This window comes from Physeter macrocephalus, chromosome 7, assembly GCF_002837175.3.
Source record: "Physeter macrocephalus isolate SW-GA chromosome 7, ASM283717v5, whole genome shotgun sequence".
Taxonomy (NCBI): Eukaryota; Metazoa; Chordata; class Mammalia; order Artiodactyla; family Physeteridae; genus Physeter; species Physeter macrocephalus.
Window position 1 is genome coordinate 64,145,974 of NC_041220.1, and position 15,782 is coordinate 64,161,755.

The window sequence follows — 15,782 nt, forward strand, 5'->3', positions numbered from 1 at the left end:
GGAGTTCACATTTGAACATAAGTATGAGATGTCTAATTAGCTATCCAAAAGGACATGTTGAATAGCTAGCTAGATATAAGAGACTGGAATGTAGGGAAGAGGTCTGGGCTAAAGATATAAATTTGGGATCAGCTAGAATATATTTAAAGGTAAGAAGCAGGATGAGATGACCAGTGGATAAAGAAGATCATGTAATAAGCTAAATGACTTGCCAACTAAGAGGGGAGAAGAGGAGGAACTAGAGATACAGAAGGAACATTCAGAAAGATAAGAGAAAAACCAAGAGTGTGTAGTGTAATGGAGGCCAAGTAAATAGAGTATGTCAGGTGTTATTAGGCTTAGTAAGATAAGGATAGAGAAGTAATCACTGGATTTAGCTAGTGAAGAGTCCCCAAAGACCGTTAAGGCATAGTTTTGGTGGAGCTGTAGGAGCGAGAGCCTGGTAGGAGTAGATTCAAGACCAAAAAGAATTGGAATACCCAAAATAGACAAGTTTTGCTGCAAATGGGAGCAGAAAGTGGGGGGGTGGGGAGGTGCGTGCTGGAAAAATCAAAAGTTTTTTTTAAGATTGGACAAAGAAGCTTACATGATGATGAGGATGATCCAGGAGAGGGGGGAAAATGATATAGAAGAAAAGAAAACTGCCACAACAATGTTTTTGAGTAAGGGATGGCAGACAGAAAATATGATGTAGTTCACAAATGAAGAGATTGGTTACAACAAGTTTATCTAGTAATTGGTCGGAAATATATGGGTACAGGGCTTGGTGGGTTGGGAAGATGGGGTAGGGGAAAATCTCTGGCAGTTTTCTTCTGGTGCATCAGTTTTCTCACTGAAGTAGCATGCAAGGTCATCAACTGAGGTTGAAGAAGAGGATGTACCAGAAGTCACAGGATAAAGGAGAAAGAAATAATGGTCTAGAAGAGTGGGAGAGTAAATTAAACTAGGGAAATATATAGTATGACTACTGGGCAGCATTAAAGGGTTCACTGTCACACATTTAAAGTAAAGTTAGTCATCAAGGTTGAATGCTTTTTTTTTTCCTTAGACACCTTTAGTTACTAAGCTTCAGTTAAGAATAAGGAGAAAGAAAAGAGTTAAGGCCAGTGAAGCGTGGTATGTTAAATGGATCCTACAATTTATTGGTAGACAGAATGTTTTTAGGATTGCTGGAGGTAGAATTCTAGAGGGAGTAAAGCTGAAAAGACAAGAGGTGATAATCAGAGAATGAAATGTATGAAACTGAGATTGTGAGGTGGGCATATTAATAGCTTCAGTGGTGGCAAAAAACCCAACTGAAAACGTCTATTAGGAATATTTTAAAAATATACCATACATAGCTCCCTAAAAGATTATGAAAGTTTACAAAGAGAAAAAACAATAAGTGATAAAGTAGAGGGGTAAAACATTAAAAATGCAGATCAATAATACCCACTATGGATTCTAACAGCCCAAAACATAACCTAGTTGTTAATGTCCTAAGAGAACAAGCAGTTAACTGCCAGAGTATTCCACGGTTAGACCAGATGAACTGCTCTAGAGCATGGACTCTTCCACATAGTGTTTGCTGCTTAAGGATAAGGGAATCTGATAAATATAATGAGCAGTATTCTCAGCAGCAATTTTTAAAAACCTATTAACCAACATTTTCAAATTAGAAAGGTTGATCAAAGGAGCATTTTTACACAAGCAGTAAGTTACCCATGCAGAACATCCAAGTTAAACCAGACAAGACCACTCCAATGATATTTCTAAATCAGAAATGGTGGAGCCAGAACGTACTGAGCCTCAAAAGGCAAAACGGTGTATTTTTCCAGATGTAAATCATACATAAAAAATAGTGAACCAAACCCTAACACATCTCAATCTGATAATTTTTCAAATAGAAATAGAAAGGGGCTGGAGTTCAGGAAAGAAGAGTCTCGTCCACAGTCTAGAATTCTATGTACCATCCCCATTCAAAACTGTTTATAAAGTATCAGTGCATGCAGAAGAATTTGCATCTAATTAATTTTTGATTAAGAATTAATACTGGAAAATATGCACTGACATTGAAAGAAATTCCTTTTGAATTGCTTTAAATCTGAGGCTCTGAAAGCATGAACATCTAGGTTAAGAAAGACTGGCAAGAATTCAAGGAGAAAACACTTATGTGTTGCTGATGGTAGTAGGAAAATATTCTGAAAGTATCAAATTTAAAATGTACTGACCCAAGTAAAGAAACTTACTCCATAAAAATAAAAGCACCAAAATATAAAGAAACATGTATAATTATGTTTATTGCAACATTATTTGTAGTGACAAAACTGGAAACAAACCTACTATGGAGTATATTATGCAGTTATAAATCACTATCAGTGGACAATATTCTTCACTTATTGAGAGAGGGAAAAGCAAGTATTAGAGTAATATGTTTGCATGATTCTAATTTTTAAAAAGGACAGTTTTCATATACATGGATATTTATTTGTTCAACAAATGTTTACTAACATGCCAGGCACCATTTTGTAGTTCATACGATCTAGTGGTAGAGAGAGACAAACAAGATAACTAAGTAAAATACAGTATTTAGAATATTAGAACATGAAAATAAAGAAGGGAAGAAGAGTAGGAAGAATGTGAAAGGGAGACTAAAATATGAGGCAAGTGAAGTGACATTCAAGGCAGAAGGCATAGCAAGAGCAAAAAGGATGGTCATTATGGACAGAGCAAAGTGACCAAGAGAAAGTAGTAAAATAAGATCAGACAGGTGTAAGAAGTGGTGTGAGTGGGCAGAACATGTAAGGTCTTAAAAGGTTTTAAAGGTTAGAAGTGAGGACTTTTACTTAATTACCATACCAGGTTTTGAACTTCAGTTACCTTACAATGATGGCATATGCTTTTCTTTTAGTTATCTTTGTATAGTTCACAGTTTAAACTGAACACATTATTGTAATAAAGAAAAAAGAAAATAAATCATTGAAGTTGACTGAGAATAGACATGCACAATAGGACATTCCTAAAAGCTGCTTCTTGACTTTGTGATCCACAGGTATGCAGTAAATCTCTAAATGTATTTCATGTAACATATAAACAACAAAGGTATGAAACAATTAAAGATTTTATTTAAAAACAGAGATCTATGTCTCAGCTATAGAAAGGATGCCTTCTAAGATTTATAAAAATGCAAAAAGAAACAATAATATGAAATAACTTACTTAGCAATTCTAACATCTAAAAATGAGAGAGTAATGCAAAAACAGGATATTACAATATTATAAGGAGAAAGCACTAAAAGGTAGGTTGACTTCAATTAAGGAAGGAGAGGAAAGCAGGGAATTTAGAATAAAAAAAGTGGATTTAAATCTTAGCCTAGCTTCGGCAAGTTACTTAACTTCCCATAGATTCAGTTTCTCCATCTGTAATATGAGGGTAATAATATTTCTTACAGAGAAGACTCAAATAATACATATTCTGTCATACAACTTGGCCCTATTATACTGCCTGGTATTTAGTAAACATTACATAAATATTTGATGAAACTGAATATTAAAAATAGGTAAAGTAATAGTTATAATATTATAACCATACCTGTTCTCAATGTGTTCATATTCAATTAAAACTTCAAAGTGGCCAAAAAAGCTAATTTTCATTTGATCAGAATCTAAACTAGCAAGTTTTTAAAATGAAGAACCTCTGATTTAAAATATATTTTTCAGAAAATAATAGCGTATTTTCACATTGACTTTAGAACAAAGTGTTTAAAATAATTCATATTTTCTTTATGTGAGATGAAATATATAGCTTAACAAAGTCAGTAAGTCTAATTATAAAGAATGGACCTGACTCAAATGAAAAATGTTATATATACAATTGACCTGTGAACAACACTGTGCAGGCCCACTTTATGCAGATTCTTTAAAATGAATAAGTACTACAGTACTACTACATAATCTGTGGTTGGTTGAAATCCATGGACTTGAAACTGCAGATACGGAGGGTCCAAGTATAAAGTTACACATTGCTTTTCAACTGCATGGGGGGGGGGTGCCCCAGCCCCCACTATCACTGCATATCCTTTATAAATCTAAAAAGTATATGTTAAATTTCATAGCATTTTTGACCTTTTTAAAAAAGATGAAATATGGCAGAATATATATTCCATAATATTCAATACCAACCAATTCTTTTCCTACTATTACATTCTAGAGTACAGTTATTGATAGGAACAGAGAGTAAAGAAGCAGCTATGGGACTGCCCAAACTGTACATTGTTTAGAGTGTTTTACTCCCCATGGCAATAAATGGGAATGATACTACAGCATGCCTGAAAGAGAAAAATACAAGAGAAATCATCCATTTAAAAAGGTATGCATTAAGGGGCAGGAAAGGAATAAAGACGCAGATGTAGAGAATGGACTTGAGGACACGGGGAGGGTAAAGGTAAGCTGGGATGAAGTGAGAGAGTGGCATGGACTTATATATACTAACAAATGTAAAATAGATAGCTAGTGGGAAGCAGCCGTATAGCACAGGGAGATCAGCTCCGTTGCTTTGTGACCACCTAGAGGGGTGGGATAGGGAGGGTGGGAGGGAGATGCAAGAGGGAGGAGATATGGGGATATATGTATATGTATAGCTGATTCACTTTGTTATAAAGCAGAAACTAACACACTATTGTAAAGCAATTATACTCTAATAAAGATGTTAAAAAAATAATAGATATACAATAAATTTCACGTATTTAAACTGTACAATTTTATAAAAATAAAATAAAATTAAAAGGTACGCATTAAACATTCCATCAACAGGTTGTATTTCACTAGTTGGTCATGGCTTGGTAGTGTATGCCTTCGTAGTATATTTGGTACTTCTGATAAATCCGCTGGCAACAAATTACAAGGCCTAGGATCAATGAAGTACAGAGTTGGATGGGGATTAAGAGAACATTAGTTGAGATAATTGAGCATTAGAGGCTAGGTTCCCTGACTTGCAGATCAATGCAATTCCTACAATAACATTTTGTTAATTCGATTACAAAGAAAACCATTTTAACAATATAATGATGTTTAAAATACTCATAATTCTCTCCACTATTAGAGCCAAACTTGGAGAGAAAACCATGTACATAATTTAAAGCAAAACCAAAACAAAACAAAAAACCACAGATGACAAATTAGGAGGAAGAGAAGCTGAAAGGAAAAAAGTAGGTATTTTTCATATGTAAAGGTTACCATTACCTTTTCCAAGTCTAACTCCTCTAATAAAATGCTGGCATTTTTGTTTGCTTCAGCAGCCTGTCTATCTTTGGCTTGTACTATCGACTCCATACAAAGGTGACACTTCTTCAGCATCTCCTAAAATGAAAAATTAAGATGTTTCCAGACTCAAAAAATTAACATTTAGAGAGATTCTTGAAAACATGAAAATATTAATTAAGGTACTTGAATGAACATAAGCAATAAAAATCAGTAGTAGGGCAAAAAAAGAGTGCAAATAAAAACATAATTTAAATGGTATATTTTAAAAAATATATAAGCAAAGAGCCTCTATTGTTCTTCAAAATAATATCCATTTGACTGGTACTAAAATTATTTACTCCTGTAATTTAAATATGAGAAATCATACTGCAAATAGAGCTGCAATAATCTGTCAGCTGGTTAATGGGCTAAAGGAAAAGGTCAATGTCAACAAAAGAAAACGGGTTTAAAACAATTTAAAATACTTATTTGGCAAGAACTTTTCTCATATATTTAAGCTCTGTTGCTATAACTTCTTGTGCTAGAATCATTCATAAAAAGCACGTATTTATAGACTTATCTCAGTGATTTCATTCTTAGAACATACACTTTTTGACAGGAATGGGATATTTCCCTATTAAGACAAAGCTTTATTTTTAATCTCTGCCCTCCTTCCATAAGGGGTATCCAGGAACATTAACTGTCATAAATGAATCTAGAGGCAGGCAAGACAGTAGATTAGCTATGTTAAATAAAACTTATGGGGGGCTTCCTTGGTGGCGCAGTGGTTGCGCGTCCACCTGCCGATGCAGGGGAACCGGGTTCGCGCCCCGGTCTGGGAGGATCCCACATGCCGCGGAGCGGCTGGGCCCGTGAGCCATGGCCGCTGAGCCTGCGCGTCCGGAGCCTGTGCTCCGTAACGGGAGAGGCCACAACAGGGGGAGGCCCGCATACCACAAAAAACAAAAAAAAAACAAAAAAAAACAAAACTTATGGGAAAAAGCTGTTCACTATCATGTGATAACTGCTGAGAAAACGAAAGACATTTTTAGATTTTCAGAGGCATGTCTTAGGATTTTATTCAAATATTTTGATCTCAATTAGAATTCTAAAGGGATTTATTTTATTTTCCCTACTTTCCCTGCAAAAATCCTAGCAAATTCATTCTTAAACTGACAGTTACTCCAACTTTTATATTATGTAGAACATGTTAAGAGTTTTCTTAACCATAATTAAAAGTACTGTGTTAATTTTTGTTTAGGTATTAAAAAAATCCACTGACTTGTTCCTCTCAGAAGAGATATCTGTCTGGATAGATTACAGGACTAATGAATAGTAAGAATAATTTACTTTAGATTGTTTAGTATTTACATTAAAATTAAATTAGCTTAAGTACTATTTAAAAAGATAAAGTAATTCTAAAACAGAAAATGTTTTATTACTTCATGAGGTAAGTAAACCATCTGAAGAGTTTCTTAAATATCATACTTCATTCCCAAATACTAGATAAATGAAAATTGCTAAGTACCACACATTACTGCTCAAACTAAGACTTTTTTATCTTAGTGTGGAATATACATATATACAAAAAGCCAAATGGGATCCCAAGCTCATATAATGGGGATGAATTTAATCAGTATATTACCTTATCAGTGATCGTTGCTATGTATCTCATACATTCAGAATCTGATGGAAACTGATTGACTTCTTTGACTAAGTAGCGCACCACCTTCACATGACCCTAAAAAATAGATATAAGTGTCAGACTGAAAACAGATTCTATCAGGATTCAGTAAATCTAGTCTGTCTTAACTAAGATTCCATTAACATTAGTGCCACAAAATAAAGATTTAAATTGGGTATTATTCACACTTTAAATGAAAAAGAGACAGGCTTTGGTTCTAATTAGTTAGATAAATCTACATTGTTCATTTTCATCCTACCCTCCAAAAAAAAAATACAGAATAACCTGACCTAAAATTCTAAACCATTCTGAATTTAAAAAAACAATAAAGTCAGTATGAAGAAATGCAGGATGTGTGTGAAAGAGAAGAAAAACCTCGTCTTTTTTTTCTAGCTAATTCATTAGAACTGAGTATCCTGTTTCAATTTAAAGCATTAAAAGAGTAGAAATAACAATTTTGTTCTTTCTTTGAGATAAAAACTGAATGCACAGCACTATACTAGGTAATGCAAAAGAAATAACATACACTTTCCTAAAGCTTGAGCGATGATTGTATTATTCACTGTAACACAGTTCACTTAAGTTCAAAATCTTCAGACCAGCCTTCAAGAGGCTCTCTACTTTCTCTAATCCACACTATTACTGACACAACACATATAAACAGATGAATAAACATCTGTTTATATTTAGTACATTTCCTCTATTGCATTTATTTCTTCCTTCTCATCTGCATCCTTCTGAACTATCCCTATCTTTTAATGAATAGCTTAAATGCCATTTGCACCTTTCCTTGATATCTCACCAACACTTCTACAGTATTTAAACTATTTATATGGGACAACTCATACAGTTACCTGACTTTGTGTGTGGATCCCTGATTATTACATTTTGTACAAAATGCAACAGCTGGAATCTGTACAATGTAATATGCCAACAATTACAGTTGTACATGGTAGGTACTAAGAAAATAAATAATGGAATGCATACTAAGAGTATAAAAGATAAGTGCCTTTCTTAAGGAGCTAAGTCTATTTGGAAAGATGAGATATATGCATGTTAGATGTTAAGGTAATAACAATATATATTTGTCAAAATAAATGATAAAGATAATAATGAACTGTAGAATTTCTACAACCTTTAAGAGATTAGATATCTCAATGTGAGCTCAAACGGAATGGGAAGAGTTTCTGTAGAAGGGGAGATTTACACTGTACCCAAAGAATGAGTAATTGTGGAAGAATGAGGAAGGACATGGGCATTCCCAAGATGAGAACAAAGGTGCTATGAGAGACAATGACAAAAGAGCAAGCAAGGAGAAGACTCCACATTAGGGACTCAATGGGAGATGAGTTCTAAAAGCACGAGGATTGGGCTTTGAATAACAAACTAAGATTGGATTTCAAAGGATTACAGAGACCGGGGAGACATGAAAAGGTACTTGAAGAGGATACTAACATAGTGAAATGGTTTGGATGATAAACTTGATATGCTAGCTTGCTTGGAGAAGAGGTAGGTAGCCACTGAGAATAAGTTTGATTAGCGAGGAAAAAAAAATTCAGAGTCAGTGGGAAGGTAGTCCAGAACACCCAGGGAGGAGGTGGTATAAAGAACAAGAGTCAGAGAGAATAATAAGAGAAAAAGGAAAAGATGATTTTTTACAATTTATATATTAAAAATTTTCAATACAACAAAGTAATTTGGAATCTATAAGAGATTTTACCTACGTGAATGACAAAACTCAAAATTATACCTACAGAATGACAAAACCCAAAATTATAATCCCTGGAATAGTAGTCTGGCTTCCCCAATAACAAATCAGACCTGAATTTAAGAGATCAACCAAAACATTAAATCAAATTACTTATACACAGTTCTGTGCTATGCATTACAGAAAGTTTCAGTTTCACAAAATTTATTTCTACTTCTGAAGGTTTCAATTACTGGCAGCTGAATTTTCATTTTTCCTCTTTTCCTAGAAATTAAAGTGAATAATTAAAAATGAAATCAAATTTAAGTTAAATTTTTCTCTGCTGTGCTAATACAAGAAAACACTCATTCATAAACACGTAATTAATTACTCTTAGTTGGATTTATATTTTGTGAAAGATTAAGACTGCAACTAGATTTTGAAAATACTACTTCGAACAACTTTTTAAAAGTTTACTTAGCTTTGACATCCAATATGGATACTATTAATGGCTTTTCTGGCATACCTGTATCTACCTTTCAATGTTGCCATCAGAGTGATTATTTGCTTATTATTTTACTGCTTTCATCACTACTGCTGGATCCTAAAATGAGAGTCTTTAGTGATAATTAAATTATGCACTTCCTAGCCTAAGTGAAAAATATCCAACTGACTGAGGATGAAAGACTTCTACCTTTCTAAATGCTGCCATAAGAGGAGTTATCTTGCGGTTATCAGCTGCATCCACATCTGCACCTGCTTGCACCAGTAACTGAACCACATCAAGGTGTCCACCATTTGCTGCCAGCCACAATGGAGTGTTCCCCTTCTTGTTACGTACATCAATGTGAGCACCCCTAAATGAATGACACAAATATCACTTTTAAATGAAATGACACAGATAATAATAAAAATCAACTATGAATTTTGTGAAAATATTTTGTAAAGGAAAAAATTGTTTAAGATATATAGGACTAAAATATATTTCTCTCTCAGAATTACATTACAAAGAATTTCCAGTCATCAAATTAAAAGCCATTGAATCAAAACTAACGATACATCAATAATTGCTTTCCTTATTTTAAAAATAATGACTCTGTGAATAATTCTGAGCTTCAAATCCTGAGAAAATGTAAAATTTTCCTTAGTGAAAAATAATGGTACATCCTGTTAATATATTAAACAGTATCCTAGAGCACAAACAGTATCCTATGAGGCGATTATATCTTTCAGATTATTTGTATTCATGTATTTATATTATGTGGCTTCATAAAAGAATGACTCTTAAAATAACATGAAGGTTTAGCACTCAGTGGGCATCATGGTAGATAAGACTCATGGTAAATAACTAGCTGATAGTAGCTACTACTAATTACTACTGTTAGGACACCATGCAAAAGTCTTTCAGACTGTTAAAGTAGTAAATCTAATTTATCAGACAAGCAACTTTGAAAGACTGGCAAGTAACTCCTAAGTGACTGAAAAAAAAAAATATCCTGACTCTATCTTATATCTTGAACAGTTCCATAACTGTCTCTTAAAAGCCCTAATTACCATAAAGAACAAAATCAACAATGAAGCCTTAGATTATTGCCAGACTTACAAGACTTAAGGTGATATCTTTGCAAAACTGTGGGAGATGTGAATATGGATGACAATAGCTGGATGTTCAAATAGCTTATTATAGTACTTTAAAAGTGTATACACAGACAAAAAAGGAAGAAAAGAAATATTCCTAGATTGCACTGAAATACATTAAACAATGCAGCATAGCTCTGGATGGGTGGAAAATATTAGAGGTAGGTTTAAAACATAAAAAAATACACTGCAGTTTATAGAAGTAAACACATTTGATTTTTTAATAGTTCAATTTGCACAGAGATTAGTAATCACTAGTAACACCACGTTCACATGAAGGGTATGGTAGCATCATACCTGCCAATGAGAAGCTCACAGAATTTATAATGCCCTTTATCTGCTGCTATGGTTAAAGCTGTATCTCTCGAGGAGGGCACTGGAGGGGCATTAACATCAGCACCTTTATCCAAAAGAACTCGGCCCACCTCTGCATATCCACCAGAGGCAGCTTCCATTAGCGGTGTGAGGCCAGTCTAGGTTTAGTGAAAAATAAAAAAAACAACACATAAGAGACCAGAAAGTACTAAAATGTTAAAGAACAATGATCTGGGAGAGCATTACAGTACAGCTGTTACAAAATTCATGACTAAATTTCAGCATTGACACTGCTAACCTCTCTCAGTTACAGTGAGGTCTACTGAAAGCAGATGATTCTACCTCATGTCCATTTGTTGGTAAAAATTTTAAGACACATGTACTTGGCATATAACTGGCACTTAATAAATGCTCCCTCTCTTCTCTTTCATAATACTACATAGTTTTCAGCTGATAACCCCAATATCATTATTACCTATAAAAATCTATTGCTGAGGTATTTTCAAGAGTTAATGCTTAACTGAGTCATACAGAATGATTTCTGTTTATATATATATATGTAAGAGATAAATGTTACTACAAAGTACTAGAAGTATAATTAGCATATTGCTAATGTACACCTTAAATGTCAAAGCAATAAACCCATGGGTAAATCTCAGACTTTTCCTTACCTTAGCTCTGTGCTCCACATTTGCTTTTCTATCAAGCAGAAGACTAACCACTTCAGTTCTTCCTTGGAAGCAGGCTAAGGTAAGGGCAGTGTTCCGATTGGTTTCTATTTGAGCATTTATGTCAGAGCCCATGTCTAACAGGAGCTTAACGGCAGCTGTGTGCCCATTCATAGCTGCTAACATCAGAGGAGAAATGCCCAATTTGCTACCAGTTCTGGGGGTGGAAGTATGGGGAGAACAAAGGGAAAAATGTATTTTTTAAATGTCCCAGAAAAACTAGATGATAATACAGAATTCTATCTTAGGATTTAAGAGTCTTTATTCGGCAGAATTATTTAAAATAATCATTCTTCTCAGCCCTACCAATTCTTTGAGATATTACCAAGACTACACTACAAATCTTTTACTCTACCCAGAACTAGAATACTTTCTGTATCTCATTCAACATAATAACTTGGGCTGAAAAGTGATAAATTATTAAGTCATTATTAAAATGAACTTTCCATTCTAAAGTATATACTTGCTTGCTTAATAAAAACATAAGACAGATGTGTTTACGCTTATCATAAGAAATAAAGTAATTGATCATTTTTTCAAGTTCTATGTCAACAGTTTGTTTTTTGTTTTTTTTTTGCGGTATGCGGGCCTCTCACTGTTGTGGCCTCTCCCGTTGCGGAGCACAGGCTCCGGACGTGCAGGCTCAGCGGCCATGGCTCACAGGCCTAGCCGCTCCGCGGCATGTGGGATCTTCCCAGACCGGGGCACGAACCCGTGTCCCCTGCATCGGTAGGTGGACTCTCAACCACTGCGCCACCAGGGAAGCCCTATGTCAACAGTTTTAAACACTTAAATTTGAATTCTAAATTTGTAATGAAGGCATTTCCTAAATATGGCATTAAAAAAAGTGTTCTACAAATATCTTTAACATAACATTCTTAAGGGACTTGGAGAGAGAGAATAAAACTTGCCTAGAATTAATCTCAGCTCCTGCATTTAGTAATATTTTGATAATGTTCACATAGCCACCAGAAGCAGCCAGGCTTAGAGGTGTGTAATCAGAAACATTCCTGTGCTCTTTATTTGCCCCTCGAGCTAACAATAGCTCCACCACCTGGAAAAAGAAAAGGAAAAAAATGTGTTTTCTTCTTATGGTGAGACTACTTGCAAGGTGTATATTTCTGATTTCTCTTTTTTTCTGCTTTATTGTATAACAAAAGAAGGGGAAAGTCATTCATCCTTTGCACAAAATCAGTCTCAAATGAAAGCAAAAGGTCTTAGAGGCCAATAAAGGGATAGTTTCTCAAGTAAAATCCATTTTGGAATCTGTTGAAATGGCATAGTGTTTTCATTGAAAGATCTTGACCTCATGTGTTCTTGTGCAATGCTGTTTTGGAAATTAGTATTTCTGTATTATTCCACCACATAGTGGTAAAATAGAATGAGATTTTTTCATTTATACATGTAAATGTCCTTAAAATATTTTTTAAACTTAAAATCAAAAACTAAATGTTAAAAACATTTTTGGAATAAAGCTAACACTTATCTTCCCCCAACATTTTACCATAAAAATTTTTAAGCACACAGAAAAGTTGAAAAAAATTTACATACAATCATCACCTAGATTCTACCATTAACATTTTCCTCTACTTACTTTATCACATTTATTCGTCTGTCCATCATTTTTTGATGCATTTCATTTCTAAGTAAATTGTAGACACCTGCAATTTCCCTTAAACACATCAGCATCTGTACCATGAACTAAACTCTTATTTGCTTTTAGGCTTTTTAGGGTTTTTTTAGGTGAAATTTGTAACTTCAATAAATGCACAAAAAAGTATATTCACTGAGTATCGACAAATGCATAAGCCTAATTTAAATCTGTTATTTACTCATGTTCTTTCTCAGTCAATCCTACCCAAAGATTAGTTTCATTTACCATAGATCTTCATATAAATGAATCACAGAGTGTTTCAAAGTCATCTGTGTGTACTGCGTAGCATTCCATTATGTGAATATGCTGCTTTATCTCTTCTATTGATAAACATCTCTACTGTTTCTAGTTTGGGGTAATTCTGAATAAAGTTGCTATGAACATTTCTTGTGGAAATATATTTTCATTGCTCATGGGCTCCACCTAGTAGCAGAATTTCTGGGTGCACGTTTAGTTAAGAAATTGCCAAACCTGTTCCTAAAGTGGTTGTACTATTTACACTCTCATCAACAAGGAGTTCTGGCTGCTCCACATCCTCAGCAAAATTTGGCATAGTCAATCTTTATAATTTTAGCCATTCTAGTGGATGTGGTTGGTCGTATCTCACTGGGGTCTTAATTCGCATTCCCTGATAGCTGAGAATATTTAGCATTTATTTAAGTGCCATTCATAGATCTTTTGTCCATTATGCCGTTTAATGCACAGAACAACTCTTTGACACAGGTACTAGCATCTTCATCTTCATTTTACAAATGAGGCATAAGGAAGTTAAGGATTGCTCAAGATCATAGCACTTATCCTTGCTCTTACTGTTAATAATATTATCTAACTGGGAAATAAATAAATGTTAATGAACAGTGCTTTGCCTTACTACCAGCTAAAACTTTACTCGTTTGAATAAAGCTATGACCAATTTTATTTTATTTTTTTGTTTTTTGGGTTTTTTTAAGTTCACATTCATAAGCATTTTCTTTTTTAAATTTCATTAAAAATTTTTTTTTATTGAAGTATAGTTGATTTACAAAGTTGTGTCAGTTTCAGGTGTACAGCAAAGTGATTCAATTATACATACATATACATACTTTTTTAATTTTCAGATTCTTTTTCCTTAGAGGTTACTATAAAATATTGAGTATAGTTCCCTGTGCTATACAGTAGGTCCTTGCTGGTCATCTATTCCATACGCAGCAGTGTGTATATGTTAATCCCAAACTCCTAATTTATCCCTCCCCCACTCCTTTCCCCTTTGGTAACCATAGTAGGTTTTCTGTGTCTGTGGGTCTATTTCTGTTTTGTATATAAGCTCATTTGTATTTTTTTTTAAGATTCCATGTATAAGCGAAATGATTCTTATCTTTCTCTGAAGCTATGACTAATTTTAGATGACTTTCTATCACATTTTTGCTTTTAGAGCCAGTAAGACTAACTGGTTTATGTAACAAGATCATAAAAACAAGCTCCCAAACTGGCATTAGGCTATTTCATTTTACAAAGAGTCCCTTAAGCAATAAAGTAGAAAACCCTAATCAAATTTCTAAAGTTTTTCTTAATTCCTTTATGCAAAGATAACTGACCCTAGTTTTCTCTCAGAGGGAATGGTCTATTCCCCAAAAGTAATAAATATTCAATATCAAAGAATTATTTTGTGATTTTATAGTAAAATGACTTTCTAATATTTTATTAATTACTTCAAAATATTTTACTGTTCTAATGACACCAAATAAAAGCAAGAGTGTTATAGGCAAAATTATTACCCTAAAAGACTTCTATAATTATTATAACCTCATCTGTTACATTTTAGTAAGAATACATAAAGATTACAGTAGGCTATAGGCTTTAACATTGCTTTGAAAGGAAGAAAATCAACTGATTTCTTTTTGATTCAATATTGAAAAATGTTATGAGACAAGTATTATTTCAAACCACACAGTGATTGAAAATTTCAGTTAAGTCAAAATTTTACTTTCATTATATATCAAAAACAGAACATTTACATTTCTGACTGATAGAATCACGTCCACTGTGGAATACAGAAAATAATTAGAATGGTGAAATAAAAAATAAAAAGATTTTTAAGCTGAGAGTAGGAAACTCACCTGGAATGACCTAGAGTGCTTCCTAAATATAAGATTCAACAACTCCCTAATTGAGAAGTTACCAATGCATAGAGACAGCACGACTGGTGAATAGAATTGGATTTTAAAAATTGATTTAAAATGAGGTTATCCAACTAATTATTAAATGCCAGAAGAATGAGGTTATCCAACTGATTATTAAATGTCCGAAGAAGACACACAATGGAGCAAAGCTATGACCTCTTGGGCCTATACCTAAGCACACCAGCTGTTCTACCTAAAGAAACTAAAAGGTCATATAATATAACCAAGAACCTTTCCTCCAGAGTTGAGAAGGGCTGGGGAACAATTAAAAGACAAAAGTACTCAGGACAACTAAAAATTGAACACTCTTAATCCCCTACTAATCTTATACATAGAGAGCAACAGAGGCTGAGCTTAAGTATCTTTCACACTAAGTACTCTGGAACAGGAAAAGATGAGTGAATATAGGCCCCACTTATCAGGAGCTTGCTGATTTGATTTGGGATGTCTTAATCATTCTCTTAGCCTGAATGCAATATAGAGGGATTCTTATGGCAGTTCGTACTTTTAGATGAGTAGGAAAATAAACAATGTATGATTTTTCTGGCAAGACAGTTTATGCTAACACTAATTCTTATCCTTTTGCTAAAAGATTATAGTCTCAGCTACTGTGATAAATCTTTTTTTTTTTTTTTTTTTTTTTTTTTTTTTTTTTTTTTTGCGTTACGCCGGCCTCTCACTGCTGTGGCCTCTCCGGT

General features: G+C 33.9%; 1 protein-coding gene across 10 annotated transcripts in view; it reads right to left on the reverse strand.

Annotated features, from left to right (window-relative positions):
* ANKRD17 (ankyrin repeat domain 17) overlaps positions 1 to 15,782 on the reverse strand; it is a 164,422-nt gene that overhangs the window by 36,156 nt on the left and 112,484 nt on the right. For all 10 annotated transcript variants that reach the window (XM_055086023.1, XM_024115383.3, XM_007126247.4 and 7 more), the window contains 6 exons: positions 12,183 to 12,325; positions 11,215 to 11,428; positions 10,526 to 10,701; positions 9,285 to 9,447; positions 6,865 to 6,960; positions 5,220 to 5,336 (listed from right to left, as the gene is read on the reverse strand). In XM_055086023.1, the coding sequence (XP_054941998.1) occupies positions 5,220 to 5,336; positions 6,865 to 6,960; positions 9,285 to 9,447; positions 10,526 to 10,701; positions 11,215 to 11,428; positions 12,183 to 12,325 (909 nt within the window). The remainder of the gene's footprint in view (positions 1 to 5,219; positions 5,337 to 6,864; positions 6,961 to 9,284; positions 9,448 to 10,525; positions 10,702 to 11,214; positions 11,429 to 12,182; positions 12,326 to 15,782) is intronic.